We start from the raw sequence: 17,029 nt of genomic DNA on the forward strand, positions 1-17,029 counted from the left end.
TAATTTGCATTAAGGATTGTGTGACAGCCAGAAAACAGTAGGAATAAAGGAGTAACTTTCAGAATGCCACAGCTTAACTAACGGACTGCCACAAGGATCAGCGGGTCATCAATCACTTGCAGGCAGTATATATAAGTATTAGACCCATCCAGTTGTCTGAGGCTGTAGATGTAAAGATAGGTGGGAAAAGGGAAAATGAGCTGTGAGGTGGATGTAAAGCAGCAAGAGATAAAGACCTGTTGCAAGGAGGTGAGAGAGCACAACATAGATGTTTGGTAAGATGGGAATAGCAGATCATTTTTAAAAAGATGAGAGGAGTGGAAGTTGGTGATCAGGAGGATTTGGATGCTTTTGTTAATGCATCCTTGAAAGTTAACATGCAAGCAGTTTGGTCAGCAAATGATTAGCCATTATTATAAATCTGTTGGAGGACAAGAGAAAGGAGGTCTTGCTGTAGACAGCGTGGGTTCTAAGATGAAGCCATCACTGAGAAGGACGTGGATCAGGAGGCACTCGAGAACCAAAACACAGTGGATGACACACAGCCTAAGGAGGAGGTGAGGGCAACTGGGGTGAACATTGTCGGAGATGACAAACGCAGTTGGGAGATCTCAGGTTAAAAAAGATAAGCAGAATGATCTGATTTATAATTAGTTGAGTTAATATAAACCATATTTGTAAATATTTAACCAGCTGGATAAAATTATATATGTAAACAATTGATGGATTGTGGAGAGGCTGTAGAGTGCGATAATGTATGAATACTGTTATGAACTGAGTGTACCATGTGCTACATTCTAACATAGACTGCCATTTAGTTGAGTTCTTGCCTTCTGCTTATAGCTTTCCTTCTGTTATTTGCTTATTGAAACAATAACACAAAATGGCTTACAGTTGCTACAACGACTGACTGCAGAGAATGTTCAACACCTGGGTGGAGTACAATTGTTTCGCTAGGATCCAGAATAAAAACATGCATTGTTGCATTTCTGATACCAAGTAGGGCCACTCAAACCTAAGAGCTGGACTCTGTCTACACTTCTTGCTACCTCGGTAAAGCAGACCACATAATCAAAGACCCCACCCACCCCAGACATTCTCTCTTCTCTCCCCTCCCATCGGGCAGAAGATACAAAAGCCTGAAGCACGTACTGTTAGGCTCAAGGACAGCTTCTATTCCGCTGCATGGCAACAGGGCCAGGCCCATCCTTTGCAACACCAGGGACAGGTAGAACCTCGACACATAGTGACACTTGGTGCCCATGTACTTTGATTCCACGCACAGCCTAATGCAGCCACAGATGAAGGTGGTCATCAGGATGAGGGTGACACTGGGGACACTTTTGCTCCCATTGTCCAGGGACTTGTGCATGGCGACCCGTTGGACCTGCTCCATCTTGGATCCCCAGACGAACTAGAAGATGGCATGGCTGATTTCCAAGCCAGAGGAGCGAGGAACAGGCCACACCTGTGCCAAGTACAGCAGCCCTGAGAGTGCCTCACACCTGATGACCAAGTTCTTCCCAGTTATTGAGAGGGAGCGCCGTTCCCATTGTCCCAGTCTCTGTTTCACCTTCCCAATCTGCTCCCGCCAATTTTTGTTGCATGTCCCAGCCCCTCCAAACCAGATCCCCAGCACCTTCAGGTAGTCAGGCCTGACGGTGAAGGGGACATTGGATCAGTAATACATGGAGTTTCCACTATGGCAACAAACTGGTGATAGCAGCTCAGGCGGGGAGCTTCACTCAGACATAGCACATTACAACAGCTGCTATAGTCAGGTTGACTTTCACATAGCGGTTAGCATAACGCTATTACAGCACCAGCGACCTGGGTTCAATTCCCGCTGCTGCCTGTAAGGAGTTTGTACGTTCTCCCCGTGTGTCTGCGTGGGTTTCCTCCGGGTGCTCCGGTTTCCTCCCACATTCCAAAGACGTACGGGTTAGGAGCTGTGGGCATGCTATGTTGGCACTGGAAGAGTGGCGACACTTGCGGGCTGCCCCCAGCACATTCTTAGCAACGCAAAAAGACGTATTTCACTGTGTGTTTCAATGTACATGTGACTAATAAATAACTATCTTATCTTATCTTACCCTGCCGCTAAGCAAATTAAAGCAAACCTAGGCAAATCACATCTCTGCCTATTCCACCTGGACAATTGTGATGTTAATAATAGGCAGAACATCAACTTGCTCACCGCAAAACACAATCTACCTGAAAGGTTTTTAACAAGAGCCATAAAGAGAAGATGAAAAGTCAGTGTCCAAAATACCCAGAAGATTGCAAATTCAAAATGGGGAGCACATTCTGCCATGATTGGAACTTGAATGCTTGCCCTATGTTACTCCAGTGCCAAGAATACTTCCAGTATTTCAAAGCTCTGCTCATGCAAAATTGATTCAGTGCTGAATGGCAGCTGCAGGATCGTCACGAGCTACCTCAAACTACCAAACATCAGCTTGTACATCTTTGCTGGAATGGCAGCACCAGAGATCTGTGGACAGTGTAGAGAAAGGAAACAGCAAACAGAGGATGACAGATGTCTTATCCATGGGCACACCACTGCAGTAAACCATTTGAAAAGCAGGAACCCAGCACTACTGCTACAACCACCTATGAAAAGTTGTGGTAGGTGCAATTTGCAGACCTTACAGTCGCAGGACAGTTTCTAGAGAGGGCAGGGGGAAAATGGGCCAGCTCAAGACCTCCAAGCTGCCTCGATATTCAAGTGGGCAGCCAATATGGTGAAATGGGGTCATGTTACAATACCCAGGACTTCTAATTGGAGCAAAAGACAGCCCATCCAACATTTTTTTGATCTGCTGACATCTAGAGGGCAGTCCATGCATGATCTGGGATCTTCTTAAGGCTAGCTTGTGAGCTTTGCATTGCATCCATAGATGTGTGACAAAATATTAATCCAAACTGTTTCTAAATTTAGATTTTCTGAGTTAAGACTTTTTCTCTCTAATGTCTTTGTTACATCCTTTGTTATCATGGTTATCTGTTCACACTTCTTTTTTTCAATTTGCCCATCTCATTGAGTCATACAGCACGGAAACTGGCCCTTCGGCCCAACTCATCCATGCCAACCAAGGCATCTTCCCGAGCTAGTTATTTGCTTGCATTTGGCCCACATTTCCCTAAACCTTTCCTTAACATGTACCTGTCCAAATGCCTTTTAAAGGTTGTAATTGTACCCTAGTCTACCACTTCCTCTGACAACTCATTCCATAGACTCACACCCTCTGTGTGAAAAAGTTGCCCCTCAGGTCCCCTTTAAATCATTCCCCTCTTACCTTAAACCTCTTCTCTCTAGTTTTAGACTCCCCTAGCCTGGAAAAATACTGTGACAATCCATCTGATCTATGCCCTTTATTATTTTCTAAACCTCTATAATATCAACCTTCAGCCTCCTTCAGTCCAGGGAAAACTGTACCAGCCTATCCAGTCTCTCCTCATAACACAAGCCCTCCAGTCCTGGCAACATCCTTGTGAATCTTTTCTGAACCCTCTCTAGATTAATCACATCCTTCCTAGGGCATGGCAATGGGAAATGCATACAATATTCCAGGCGCAGTCCTGTACAGCTGTAACATGATGTCTCAATTCTTGTATTCAATGCCCTCTCCGATGAAGGAAGTGTGCTATTCACCTCCTTCACCATCTTGTCTACCTATGTCACCACTTTCAGGGAACAATGTACCTTTTGGTCTCTCTGTTCTGCAATACTCCCCTGGGTCCTGTCGTTCACTGTGTATGTCCTGCCTTGGTTTAACTTACCAAAATGCATAACTTTGCACTTGTACGAGTTAAATTCCATCTGCCATTCCTTGGCTCATCTTTCCAATTCATCTTCACTGTCCACCACACCAACAATTTTGGTGTCATCTGCAAACTTTCTAATCGTGCCAACCTCACTCTCATCCAAATCTTTAATATATATGACAAACAACAGGGGACCCAGCACTGATCCCTGCTGCACACCACTGGTCACAGGCCTCCAGTCTGAAAATAACCCTCTATTACCACCCTGTCAGCCACCAAGCCAATTTTGTATCCAAATGGCTGGCTCTCTCTGAATTCCACATGATCTAACTTTCTGGATCAGCCTACCATGATAAAGACTTTGCTAAAGACCATGTAGACAATGTCCACCTCTCTGTTCTTGTCAATTCTCTAGGTGACCTCTTCAAAAAACTCAATAAATTCACGACTCACAATTTCCCATGCACAAAGCTATACTATCTCTAATTAGTCCTTGTCTTTCCAAATGCAGATGGATCCTGTCTCTCAGAATCCCCTTCAGTAATTTTCCCACCACTGATGTTAGTCTCACTGGCTGGAGGTTCCCTGGCTTGTCCTTTTAGCCCTTCTTAAAGAAAGGCACAACATTAGCCACCCTCCAGTCTTCCAGCACTTCCTCCGTGGTTAAGTAATATACAAAAATCTCTGCTGGGACCCCAGCAATTTTGTCCCTTACTTCCCACAACCTCCTACGATAAACTTGGTCAGTCCCTACAGATTTATCCACTCTTATGCCCTTCAAGACTGCCAGCACCTCCTCTTTCGTAATATTGGTATGTTTCAGGGCTTCACTGCTCTCCTTCCTGAATTCCCTGGATTCCATGACCTCCTCCACAGTAAATACAATTGAGAAGTATTCATTTAAGACCATGCCCATCTCCTGTGGCTCCACAGATAGATGACTACACTGATCCTTATGGGGGCACTATACTCTCCCTCATTACCCTTTTGCTCTTAATATAGAATTTCTTAGGATTCTGTTTTACCTTATCTGCCAAGGATATCTCATGTTGCCTTTCTGCCATCCTAATTTCCTTCTTGAGTGTACTCCAACATCCCTTATACTCCTCAATGGATTCACTTGATCCCAGCTGTCCATACCTGACACATGCTGTCTCCCTTTTTTCCTGACCAGAGCCTCAATAACCCTTATCAGCCAGAATTCCCTAATCCAGCCAGCCTTGCCCTTCACTCTAAGAGGAACATGTTAGCCCTGAACTCTCTCTATCTCACGTTTAAATACCTTCCACTTGTCAGATTTCCTTTTACCTGCTAACAGCCTCTCCCAATCAATCTTTGCAAGTTCCTGCCTAATGCCATCAAAATTAGCCTTCCCCCAATTTAGGACTTTGACTTTGGGCCAGTCCCATCTTTTTCCACAACTATTTTAAATCTATTAGAATTATGGTCACTGGTTCCAAAGTGCTACCCCGTTGACACTTCAGCCACTTGCCCAGCCTCATTTCCCAATAGGAGGTCCAGTGTTGTCCCGTCTCGTAGGACCACCTACATATTGTTTGAGAAAACTTTCCTGGACACACTTAACAAATTCTGACCTGGCTAATCCCTTCCAAAAGTTAAGTATTCTGGAATATTTAGTTCTGAACCTTAGGCATTCTGCATCCATACAGAGACATAGAACCATATACCATGGAAACAATTCCTTTGGTCCACCACATCCATGACAATCATCCAGCACCCATTTATGTTTAACCCAACTAAAACTAATACTATTTTATTTTCCTCACATTCCAATCGGCCCCCAGATTCTACCACTCACCTACACACTAGAGGCAGTTTACGGTGGTAATTAACCTACTAGCCTGCATCTCTTTGGAATGTGGGAGGAAACCAGAGCACCAGAGGGAAGCCTACTTAGACAAACTCCACAGAGATAGCACTGGAGGTTATTATTGACCCTGGGTCACTGGAGCTGTGAGGCCGCAGCTCAGTCAGTTGCACCACAGTGCCACGTGTATCTCTGTATTGACTATCTGACCAAACCCAATCATTTCAGCCTGCAGCATGCAACACAATATATTCAGTTATAGTCTTACTGTTTAATATGAATTCACAGCTAGCTCTTGGTTTTATATTGTATACCTACTGGTAAAATCCTGAATTTTATCAGTTTTTTAAGTCTGAAGAACTGCCTTTGTGACTGTAAAACCACTTGAAATCTTCAGCTCTTCTATGGCACCTAGTCTATTTCAATTCAGAGAATAAATTGTTACATTTTTATCAGAAACTTACATCACAGACACTGAGTTCTAATTTGCTAATTCCATTTCCCCAACCTTATCAACAAATTTCACAATTTCCTTTGGTCTTCTATTGAACTAACCTTCTACTTTAATAATCTTTGCACTCTTCCTCTCAAGGCTAATGATCAAATACATTTTAGATGGTAAAAAAGGGTGTGGAATTTATCTACACAGAGCTTGGAGTGTGACTTTATAAGGTTACTCTGGTTAATGCAGAGCTTTTGATAAAGTAACAGTAATTTATCTAATAGTCTCCGTCTCTGAGCCCCTTTCTACAGTGCCCCCCAGCTACTGGTGATAATCAGAACACATTCCCTCTTTTGATTATTGTATCAAATTCAAAATACATATGTAAATTCCAGGTGATAGCATGATTGGGTTTGGCTTTAATGTCATCAACACCTAAGTTCTCTGTCAATGAAAATTCCATTTGATATTTTATCACGAGTTACTCTGTACTGAATTTCAATCAGTTAAGTTTTACTTTTCCTTTGTAGAAGATTTCCTCCGAGAAGTTTACATGGGCCACTGTAGTTTCTCTGGAAGTATGATGCAAACCCTATGGAAATGGGATTGTTAGCAAGTGAAGGTGGAAGTTTGGGAAGGGCTCTGAGGAAATTCCCTGGTTCTGGTGTTCCTGACATAAAAACTTGGATAGTAGAAAAAGAAGTTCACTTGAAGGAAGTCCTGAAGGAACAATATTATCATTCATATAAGGAAGAGGAGGATCTGGATGACAACCTTGAATTTAGGCATTTCGTAAGCAAGGTAAAAAGTTAAAGTTAAAGTCAAAGTCAAGTTCATTGTCGTATATGCAAGTACCTGTATGCATGGGTGCAATGAAAAACTTACTTGCAGCAGCATCACAGACATGTAGCTACATATAAGCAGCATTCACAAGAAAAGCATGAATTAAACATAAATTATACACAATTTTTACAAGAAAGAACATAATTAGAACAAAAAAAAACAAAGCCCATTTAAGTGCAAAGTGGTCATAGTGCTGCTATACTGTAGTGATTAGGCCGGTTGGTTCAAGAACCGAATGGTTGAAGGGAAGTAGCTGTTCCTGACCTGGTGGTGTGGGACTTCAGGCTTCTGTACCTCCTGCCCGGGGATAGCTGCAAAAAGATGGCATGGCCCAGATGGTGGGGATCTTTGACGATGGATGTTGCCATCATGTAACACTAACCACAGAGGTGATGCTTAAAGAAGAAAAGATGCAAGATCTTTCCATCTGTTTTTTAGTTTTTAAATCTCTGTATAGAAATCCAGAGCTTAAAAACTCAATTGCATAAGTGTTTTGCTAAATGTTATGTAATTGAAAATTGATTTTCTTTCAGGAGTAAAATATGATAATGACCATTTTCACACCACTTCAGAAATTTGAGAAATGAAAAGAAGAGAGAATAGAAAAGCTGAGGAATACTGAAGGATTAGATTAGATTAGGAATTTGGAAGGGAGGAATACCCATGGAGGAAGCAGTAAAAGGAGACACACGGACAGGAAAGATGGAACAGAAGGACTAAAATGAAAAAGAAGAGAAAAAAACAAAATGGGCCAGTCAAAAGTGGCAGCCAAAACTTGTGAACACAGGGACACTCGAAAACTCAGACGGCATCATATTAATTTGGAGATAAACAGTATATATGTATATTGGAAGGGAATGGGAAATAGAGGAGACAATAGCAGGTAGAGTATAATCAAATCAGATGTTCTGTGCTGTGATGGAATTGTTCCAGTGATTCATGTTGAACTTGGTGCCAACATGAATCACTGTCGAATTGTTCTCTAATTTCAGAGACATCCATGGAAAGCAAGTCAAATCCAGAAGATTCGATATTTGTGGGTACTTGCTTGAATAAGTTGGCAGCTATGTTCATCTACATTCCAAAAGTGACCAACATTAATTAATTACTTGTGAAGCACATTGGGATATCTTAAGTAGTGAAAGGCTCAATATAAATGCCAATTTTCTTTCCTGCTGTTTCGTTCTTTTGAAGTAATTTCCTACTCCTTTCCAAAGTTATCTTTGCTTTAAGGTCATGTAACAAAACCTGCTGAAGGGTTTCTATAAGCTTAAAGCACCACGTCATAGTAGAAATAACATTATCACTATTTTGTAAAATGTCAAGGAGGTTGGTGACAGGATCTGCCCTATATGACGACAGTGGCAGCTACTTACTTGACCATCATTGTACAGTCAAATGTCATATTTTCCCCTGCCATTTATTTTGGTTGTTAATCCTGTTAGTCAACTCTATCTATAGTTATATGAAGCTGCAGAGTAACATATTTTCCAGTCTTCTAGTTGTGATCTGATAATTCCATCATAAACTCCCCGTACTAAAGAAAAACATTCACCTTATGGACCTGTTCTGCTGCCTTTATGGATTTATGGTTACATGCTACAAGGTCCCTCTGTACCTCCACATCCCATTTATTGTTTATTCCCTCGCCTGTTGCATCTCCCCAAATGCATTACCATGCACACTTCTCTGGATTAAATTCCATTTGCCATTTTCTGCCCAACTGACCCAGACCTTCCTCCATTCTGAAGCTTTCCTCCTCACTGTCAACCACATGGTCATTTTTTGTTATCATCTGCAAACTTTGTTACCATGCTTCCTACATTTAAGTTTAAATATTTATATAAAACAAAAGCAGAGGATCCAAATACTGAGCCTTGTGGATCCCCATGGTAACTGCCTTCCTCTCAACCATGAAACATAAAAAAATGCTGGAAATCAGAAATAAAAACAGAAACTGCTAGAAAGATTCTGCAGGTCAGGCAGCATCTGTGGAGAGAGAAGCACCTGTGGAGATTGACCAGTCAATATTTCTGGTCAAGATCCTTCCTCAGAACTGGAAAGGTGAGAAAACGAGTGTTTCTTAAGTTGCAGACTTCTCTTTGAGTCCTGATGCAGGGTCCCCACCTGAAATGTCGACCATCACCTTGTCTCACTGATGCTGCTCAACCTGCTGAATTCCTCCAGCAGTTTGTTTTTTGCTCCAGATTCCATTATCTGCAGTCGCTTGTGTCTCCTTTGTTTTCTCTTTACTCGTTCTAATGAAGGGTTATTGACCTGAAACATTACCTCTGTTTTTCTCTCTCTCTACAGATACTGTCTCCCTTCAGCAATTTACCAATCTCTCTTGGATCCCCTTGCCATTTACTTTTTTTGAGCAGCCTGCATTGGTGGCTCAGGGGTAGAATTCTCCCCTGCCACATAGGAGACTAGGGTTCAATTCCTGGCCAAAGCAAAAGGCATTGCTCTTTCAGCCTTGTTGTATGGCTTGTACCTAATGAGCTAAAGGGCTTGTTTCGATGCTATTACTCCATGACTCTAAGTGGTTTGACCAGTCTGCCATGTGGTAAGGCACAATCAGTTTCAACATCAGCAAAACACCTGAGGCCAACTTAAAGCAGTCTAAACAGACTCCACATGAGTGGTATTCATTTCTAGATACCAAAATGAACAAGGTAATGAGATCTGTGATAGACTGAAATAAAAACGAAAATGCTGGGAATAGATACAAAAAATTCCGCAGATGCTGGAATCTGGAGCAATACACAAAATGTGCTGGAGAAACTCAGCAGGTCAGGCAGCATCCATGGAGGGAAATAAACAGTCGACGTTTCGGCTCGAGAATCTTCAACAGGACTGGAAAGGAAGAGATGTGTGAGGCTGGTGTGCCCCATTTTGACTAATGTAAACACAATGACCCAAATAGCTTATGTTTAATAAATTGTTCACAATTTTGTGATTTTTATGACTTGTTCTGGTGTTGCTAGACCTTGCTACAAGTGGGTCTAGCTACTGGTGGGCTTTGACTGATTATATTATTTTTCAATGGAGACACACAAGACCCACTGAGTTCCTCCAGCAGATTGTTTGTTGCTCTGAATTAATTCTCAGTTTTATGCCATTGATTCAGGGTTTAAACCTGATGAAACAATAAAATCTTGCCATGAACTTATCATGTTCATGATTTTTTAAATCTAATGTTGATTGATGGATCTCTGCCTGCATGTCAATGCTTCTTTATTGTGCCTAGACAGTAATAGCTATTTATTCACAATCTATCACTCTTGCTCATGCCCTGACCTACAAGGTTCAATGAAGAATAAAGTCTTTATCATCTTTTTTTAAAAAAAATTCTTTCATTTGCCTTGGAGCACTGAAGCTAATCGCATTGGTCGACCAGCTATGATCTGAAACCCAAGGTCTGTGTTTGTCCAGCGGTGACACCTCACAAGGTAAAACACCCCCTCGGCTGGGAAGGGCTTTGGCGATGAGAAAAGGCGCCATACAAAGGCAGTTGTTGCAACCCCCCCCCAATCCCCACCCCTTGGGGGTCGCCTCCATTGATCACTCCTGGCCAAACACTTGTGTGCTACGTCATCCATTTTAAGTCAGACATGTTCAAATTCAGCCTTACTTTGGGGAAAATAAAGGTACCGTGTCGTGTCGTGTCTCTCCCCGGAGCAGCGGGCGAGGGGAAGGCCGTGCACAGGTCGCCCACAGCCGCCAGTGGCCATTCGGCCCCCCACCACCAGCGTTGACCCTCTCCCCCTCTCCCTCCCCGCTTCCCCTTTAACCCCCACCTGCCCGCAACGACAGCCAATCAGCGCCGAGGAGAATGGCTTTTAAACAAAGAGTGCCGGGCGCCAGCCAGCGCCTCTCCGACCGCAGCGTGTATCGATGCGCCGACTATAAACAACCGGCCGCCGCGTCCCGTTTCCCGCCGCCACCGCAACGGTGGCACCATTCCAGCCGGTGCAGCTGCGTTGGTGTTGGCTGCGGGGGAGGAGAAGTTGTTGTTGTTGTTGGGGGCGCCGAGGAAAAAGGGGTCGGCGTGCCCGCGCGGGACTGGTTGCCCGTGCGGAGGGAGCCGGCGGAGGTGGCGGCGGTGCTGCGGGGTTTGAGAGCGAGACGGAGCAACGGAAAGAAAGAGCTCGAGCCCGAGCGCGAGGCCGCCCGCCGCCCGGTTCCCGCCCGCCGCCCGCCCGCCCGAGCGCGAGCGTCCCCGCAGAGGAGCTCGAGCCCTGCCGCCCGCCCTCCCCCCTCCCCGGACCAACCGTCAGCTGAGAGCCAGGCCGCCCGCAGACAGCAGCGGCGGCGGCGGCACCACCACGGTGGGGTCGGGGAGCCAGCCGAGGGCCGGCAGCGCCAGCGCCATGAGCCAGCAGGCCGGCGAGTTCATCCCGCCGCCCGAGTGCCCGGTGTTCGAGCCCACGCCGGAGGAGTTCGCCGACCCGTTCAAATTCATCAACAAGATCCGGCCCATCGCCGAGAGGACCGGCATCTGCAAGGTCCGCCCGCCGCAGGTGAGGCTCCTCCGGAGGGGCGAGGGTCGGGGGCGAGCCCTGGGGAGGCGCCGGCGGCAGCGTCCACACTGCACGGAAACTTCCGAAGTGGTGGAGAGGCTTTCAACATGGCGGAGCCTGCGGGACCTTTCTTTGTGTTGGAGCGGGAGGGGGGTGGACCTGGGGGAGGGGAGCCGAGTGTGTGGGGGGGGGGGGGTGGACCTGGGGTTGGGGAGCCGAGTGTGGGGGTGTGGACCTGGGGGGGTACCTGAGGGGTGTGGGGACCGGAGGGGCGTTGGTGCAGACCTGTGGCGGGGGAGTGTGTGGACCTGTGGAGGGGGAGGAGCTGGGGAGGTGGGGGTGTGGAACGGGTGGGGGTGTGGACCTGGGGTGGGGGGTAGGTTGTGGACCTGGGGGGGGTGGTGAAGAGTGTGTGGACCTTGGGGGGGGGGGGTGAGGAGGGGAGTGTGTGGACCTGGGAGGGGGAGAGAGCTGAAGTGGGGGGGGTGGTGTGTGGACGTGGGGGAGAGCCGAGGGGTACTGGGGGGGGGGGGTGGTGTGGACTGTGGAGGGGGAAGTTGAGGGGGATGTGGACCTGGGGGGAGAGCAGAGGGTGGGGTTGGACCGGTGGGGTGGGGTGCAGGGTGTGGACCTGGAGGGGAGTGTGTGGACTGGGGACAGTGGATTAGGTAGGGGGGGTGGTTGTGGAGTGGGTGGTTGTGGTCCTGGGGGCGGGGGGTGGAATCGGGGTTTGGAAGGATGTGGTGTGCACTAGGGCAGGGTGTGTGTGGAAGGGGGTGGTGGGTGGGTTAATAAACTGAGGGGAGCGGGTGTTGAGGTAGGGGCTTTAGACACTGGGGCATGAGGTCGTGGGGGGTGAGTGGGGTTGGGGTGGACTGATAGGGAGAGCCTGGGTAGAGATGGTATGAACATTGGGTGGGGGGGGGGTGGGAGGAAGAAGTATAGACTGGTTTGGGGGGTGGGGGCGTGGATTAATTGGATTGCAGTTTGGGGGAGGGGAAGTAGACCTGGAATTTTAATGCTAAATTACTGCTAGTATAACTGCTTAGTGGTATCTGGAGCCCAGCATAATATTGTTATCTTTTATAGGGTTGGCAGCCACCTTTTGCCTGTGATGTTGATAAACTACATTTTACCCCACGAATTCAAAGACTGAATGAACTTGAGGTACTTTTTGCATTTTGTGAAATATTTGCAGTCCTTTAGTGAATACTTGCATCGCATATAGTCAAAGTTTCTGTCTAAGAGGCTTTTCTTTGTGTTAGTTCTTATATGTAATACTCTATGTATTATCTGATTAAATGTTGCCCCTAACCATTGTTTTTACATCTTGTGATGGGAGACAAACTTAAACATGGCTGCCCAGCGCAATAAGCTTTAATTGTTTGCAGTCTGATATAATTTCCCAGAGCTACTACCTTCTGTGATCTGATCTTTGTGCCCTTTGTTGGTCCCTTTTCCATCCCAAAGGAAAATAAACTTCACCCTGTATGCTTTGAATTATTTTCTTTTGATAGTTTTCTTTATGCAACATTCCCACCACGTAACTTTGTGGGCATAGGGGGGTGGGAAGAGAAGCCAAGTTATTTTGGTGGATGAGAAAAATGGCTGTTGCACATTGGAATTCTACTTCTATCAGTGCTGCCAATTAACCCATATTAATGCTTTAATTTTTTTCACTTTTTAAAAAGCACTCTGGTCATAAGTTGTTGCACAGTACTCTCTACAAATCGCATCTGGTTCCCATGATGTCATACATTTTCTCCCCCACCCAATGGCTTGATGCAAAGGCAGCAGTCTTTGCCTCCTACCTAACCTGCGGATGTCCGTGGACATGTATCGTTGCTCAGCACTGACTTTTGCTGTCGTTGGATCAGCTGGAGAAATTCAGGGGGAGAGAGACTGCTATATAGAACCCATTTGTCTTCCTTCAGGGAGTGTTCTTGCTATACTACAGAAACGTAGACACTTTGTACACTTGAGCCCCAAAATTGTTCTGTGTATACGAAGCTCAGATTTTCATGAATGAAAGTCATTGTCCACATTGAGATGATGCAAGAAGTTCTTCTAGCCACAAGGATTGTAAGGTGGGGGTACGTAGGAACCTTCTAACTGTATTCTTGCTAGTCAACATTTCAGATTGGTGGGTGTGATGGCTTTTTGGAAGTGTACAACCGTGAACATGTCAACAGTCTGCACTGGAGGGAGAAGCAAAATGCATTTGGAATCATTTATAGGGATTCTGTAGATGGGGAGGTAGACTATTCAGAGTGCATACTGCATGACACTTGTCTCCAGGGTGGGGGGGGTGTGGAAGATACAGCATACACTTGGGGGGGGGGGGGGGTAAGCTAGTGAGCTTAATTGCTTGCTGCATCTCCAGGTTGGTTTTTAGTGAGTTGTGTACAAGTATACCTCAGTCCCTTTTGAATTTCAACATTTTCTGATCTCTTACCATTTTTAAAACTTCTGCTTTTCTGTTTTGTGCATCAAAATGGATGACATAACATTTTCCACATTATATTCCATCTGTCTCTTGGTATCCTCATCACTACTTCTATTCTCACTTTGATTTCATGGCATCAACAAATTTGTAAATGTTATGTGCAGTTTCTTCAACCAAATCGTTGATTATATAAATGTGAATATTTGAGACCCAAACATCGATCCCTGTTAGCTCAGGAAGACCAATGGGATGAAAGGTGAAATGTTCATTATCATGGAGAATCAAAGATTGTCAGGTAAGCCTGTGTCAGAGAAATGGCTGACCTTTAAGGGGAAGTTCTGGGATACTGACTAGGGAAGGCAAATGAAGTGAAAGCCAGAGCGCACTGCATGATGGAGCACAGGAAGAAAAGATTCTGGTGTTTGCTGGGTGAATAATTTGGTTTAACATTGGTGGTGGGGACATAAAGAAATATGAACTTGGAGTAGTTTCTCTTAATAGAGAACAGTCAGCATGTATTTGTTTAAGGCAAATCGTATTTGACTAACCTGATCGAAGCAGGTTGATAAATGCAATATGTGAAGTATCTGTACATATTTTCAGAAGATAACTCTAAGGTTGGTTAACAAAATTGAAGATGATGGAATAAAATGACCTGAAATTGGCTTGGGGCAGAAAACACTTAGATTCTGAATGCTCTGTGCTATTTGGTTATTTTCCCAGGCAGTGGTGCTAGACTTTGATATATTTCTGACTTGTGCATTGGTGGTAAAGTTTAAAAACTTTTAGACAATGAATTTGGAGGTGTGGTAAAGGGTGAAGAGGTGACTAATAGCTTGCAAGAGGATGTGGATAGATTGGCCAGATAGGCAGAAGTGACAAATGAAATTTATTAGGTGTAATACATTGGCAGAAGGGCTGAGGAGAGATGGTGCTGATTTAATTGTTGTTCTAAAGTGTACAGGAATAGAAGGATCTGTGCATACCCATAAATATTTGGTAGTTTCAGGACTTGTTGAGAGAGCAGCAAGTAAAACCTATGGGATCCTGTTTCTTATAACAAGAAACAAGTAGGGAGTTGTAAAGCCTTGCCTAGGCCTCCATTGGAGTATTGTGGCCGTTTTCTGGTTTTGGAAGGTGTGATGGTTCAAGCGAAGGTGCAGAAATAGCCTGGAACCATTCTACCAAAACTGGGGGATTTCAGTTTAGTGTTCTTATAGCAGAGAAAGTTGAGACTGAACTTGATAGAGGTAGACAAAATCTTGAGCAAGTTGAAGCTGTTCTCATTAGTGAAAGGTTCAGATGGGAGGCATCAAATTGAAGGGATGTGCAAAAAGTATAATGAAATATGAGAGAAAACCTTAATTGCAAAGAGTTACAATTTGGAACTCGCTGCCTACATGGTATGGAAATGGTGAATAAGGGCTTGTAAAAGGGAAATTGGATTAGAGCTTGAGTGAAAATACTTCAGAGTTGGGGTTTTGGGGAGCTGCAAAATGGGACTGATTTGATTGCTTAATGAAGAACTGGCTTTAGACTAGTTAGGTCAAATTACATCTTTGAGCTGTAGCAGTACAATGGTTCTAACACTTCTATATTCACAGGCTCAGACCAGAGTAAAACTCAATTTTCTGGACCAGATAGCAAAATTCTGGGAACTACAAGGGTCAACATTAAAAATTCCACATGTGGAGAGGAAGATTTTGGATTTGTTTTTACTCAACAAGGTAAGAGTTGTTAAAATAACCTGAAGATGCTGAAAATCTGAAATTAAAAACATGCTGGAAACAGACGTTGGTACCACTGCACTTGGAATACTGTGCAGTTCTGGTTGACTGGGTATAGGAAAGATCTCATGAAGTTGGAGTGGGCTTGATGTAAAAGGAGAAACTGGATATGATGGGACTTTTTTTCCCTGGAGCATTAGAGGATGACCTTGGAGTTATAGAATTGTGAGGGGCATAGATACGGTGAATGGTTTCAGTCTTTTTTCCAGGGTGGGCGAGTCTTTTTTTAAAAAAAGAATACTAAAAGGCATAGGTTTAAAGGTGCGGGGAAAGACTGAAAGTGGACCTGGGAGGCAAGTCTTTCCACACAGGGTGGTGGGTATATGGAATGAACTGCCAGAGCAAGTGGTAGAGCTGGGTACAATTACAATATATGAAAGACATAAATAGCTACATGGATAGCAAGTGTTTAAAGGGAAATGACACTAGCTCAAGTGGACAACTTGGCTTGGACAAGTTGGGCTGAAGAGCCTGTTTCTGTGCTGTATGGCTCTCACTATGTACCACCCAGACATGCATCTACACTAATCCTATTTGCCTGCATTAGGCCTGTATCCCTCTGCTCCTTTCCTGTCAAAATGCCTCTTAAATGTTGTAATAGTATCAGTTTCCTCTGGCAGCCCATTCCAAATATTCACGCCTCAGACTTCCTTTATATCTCAACCTTCTTGCCTTAAAATTTTACCCTCTAGCTAGGAAAAGATTCTGCCCATCTATCCTATCTATGCTCATAATTTTATAAACCCCTAAGGTTACCCCTCAACCTCTTGTTCTCCAGTGAGAATAAACCCAGCCTCTAATCTCTCATAACTACATAGCTCCATTCCAAGCAATATCCTGTTGAATTTCTTATGTACCAATGCTACCAGATCCTTCCTGTGGCAACCAAAGCTGTACATAATACTGTTTAAGTGGGGTCTAACCAGTGTTTTTGTACAACTGTAACATGACATCCCAACTCTTGTACTCTGAAGGCAAGCATACCACTACAATGTCCACCCTTGTCGCCACTTTCAAGGAGGTAAGGGTTTGCATCCCGAAGTGTCTCTACATCAAAGTTCCTAAGGTCCCTGCAATTTTCTCTATTCCCTAACAGAATTTGACCTTAAAGTGCATTACCTCACACTTGTCTGGATTTAATTTTATATGTCACTGCTCTGCCCAACTTTGCAGCTGATCAATGTCCTGCTGTATCTTTAAATGATCATTATTTATGGCTCCACCAATATTCATGTCATCTGCAAACTTACTGAATATGAATATACCACCTACATCCTCATCCAATATTACAAAGAACAATGATCCCAGCAGCGAACTCTGGGGTACCCTACTTGTTACAGATCTTCAGACGAGGGGGGAAAAAAGCATTCATCACTGCCCTCTGCCTTGTAT

At 44.5% G+C, this 17,029-nt stretch overlaps 1 protein-coding gene across 1 annotated transcript in view; it reads left to right on the forward strand.

Moving 5' to 3' along the window:
* The first annotated feature begins 10,781 nt into the window (after positions 1-10,781).
* kdm5ba (lysine (K)-specific demethylase 5Ba) overlaps positions 10,782-17,029 on the forward strand; it is a 117,902-nt gene continuing 111,654 nt past the window's right edge. The window contains exons 1-3 of the mRNA XM_052035038.1: positions 10,782-11,404; positions 12,494-12,571; positions 15,455-15,577. Coding sequence (XP_051890998.1) covers positions 11,255-11,404; positions 12,494-12,571; positions 15,455-15,577 — 351 coding nt within the window. The 5' untranslated portion in view covers positions 10,782-11,254. The remainder of the gene's footprint in view (positions 11,405-12,493; positions 12,572-15,454; positions 15,578-17,029) is intronic.

The sequence above is a fragment of the Pristis pectinata genome, chromosome 20, assembly GCF_009764475.1.
Source record: "Pristis pectinata isolate sPriPec2 chromosome 20, sPriPec2.1.pri, whole genome shotgun sequence".
Lineage (NCBI taxonomy): Eukaryota > Metazoa > Chordata > Chondrichthyes > Rhinopristiformes > Pristidae > Pristis > Pristis pectinata.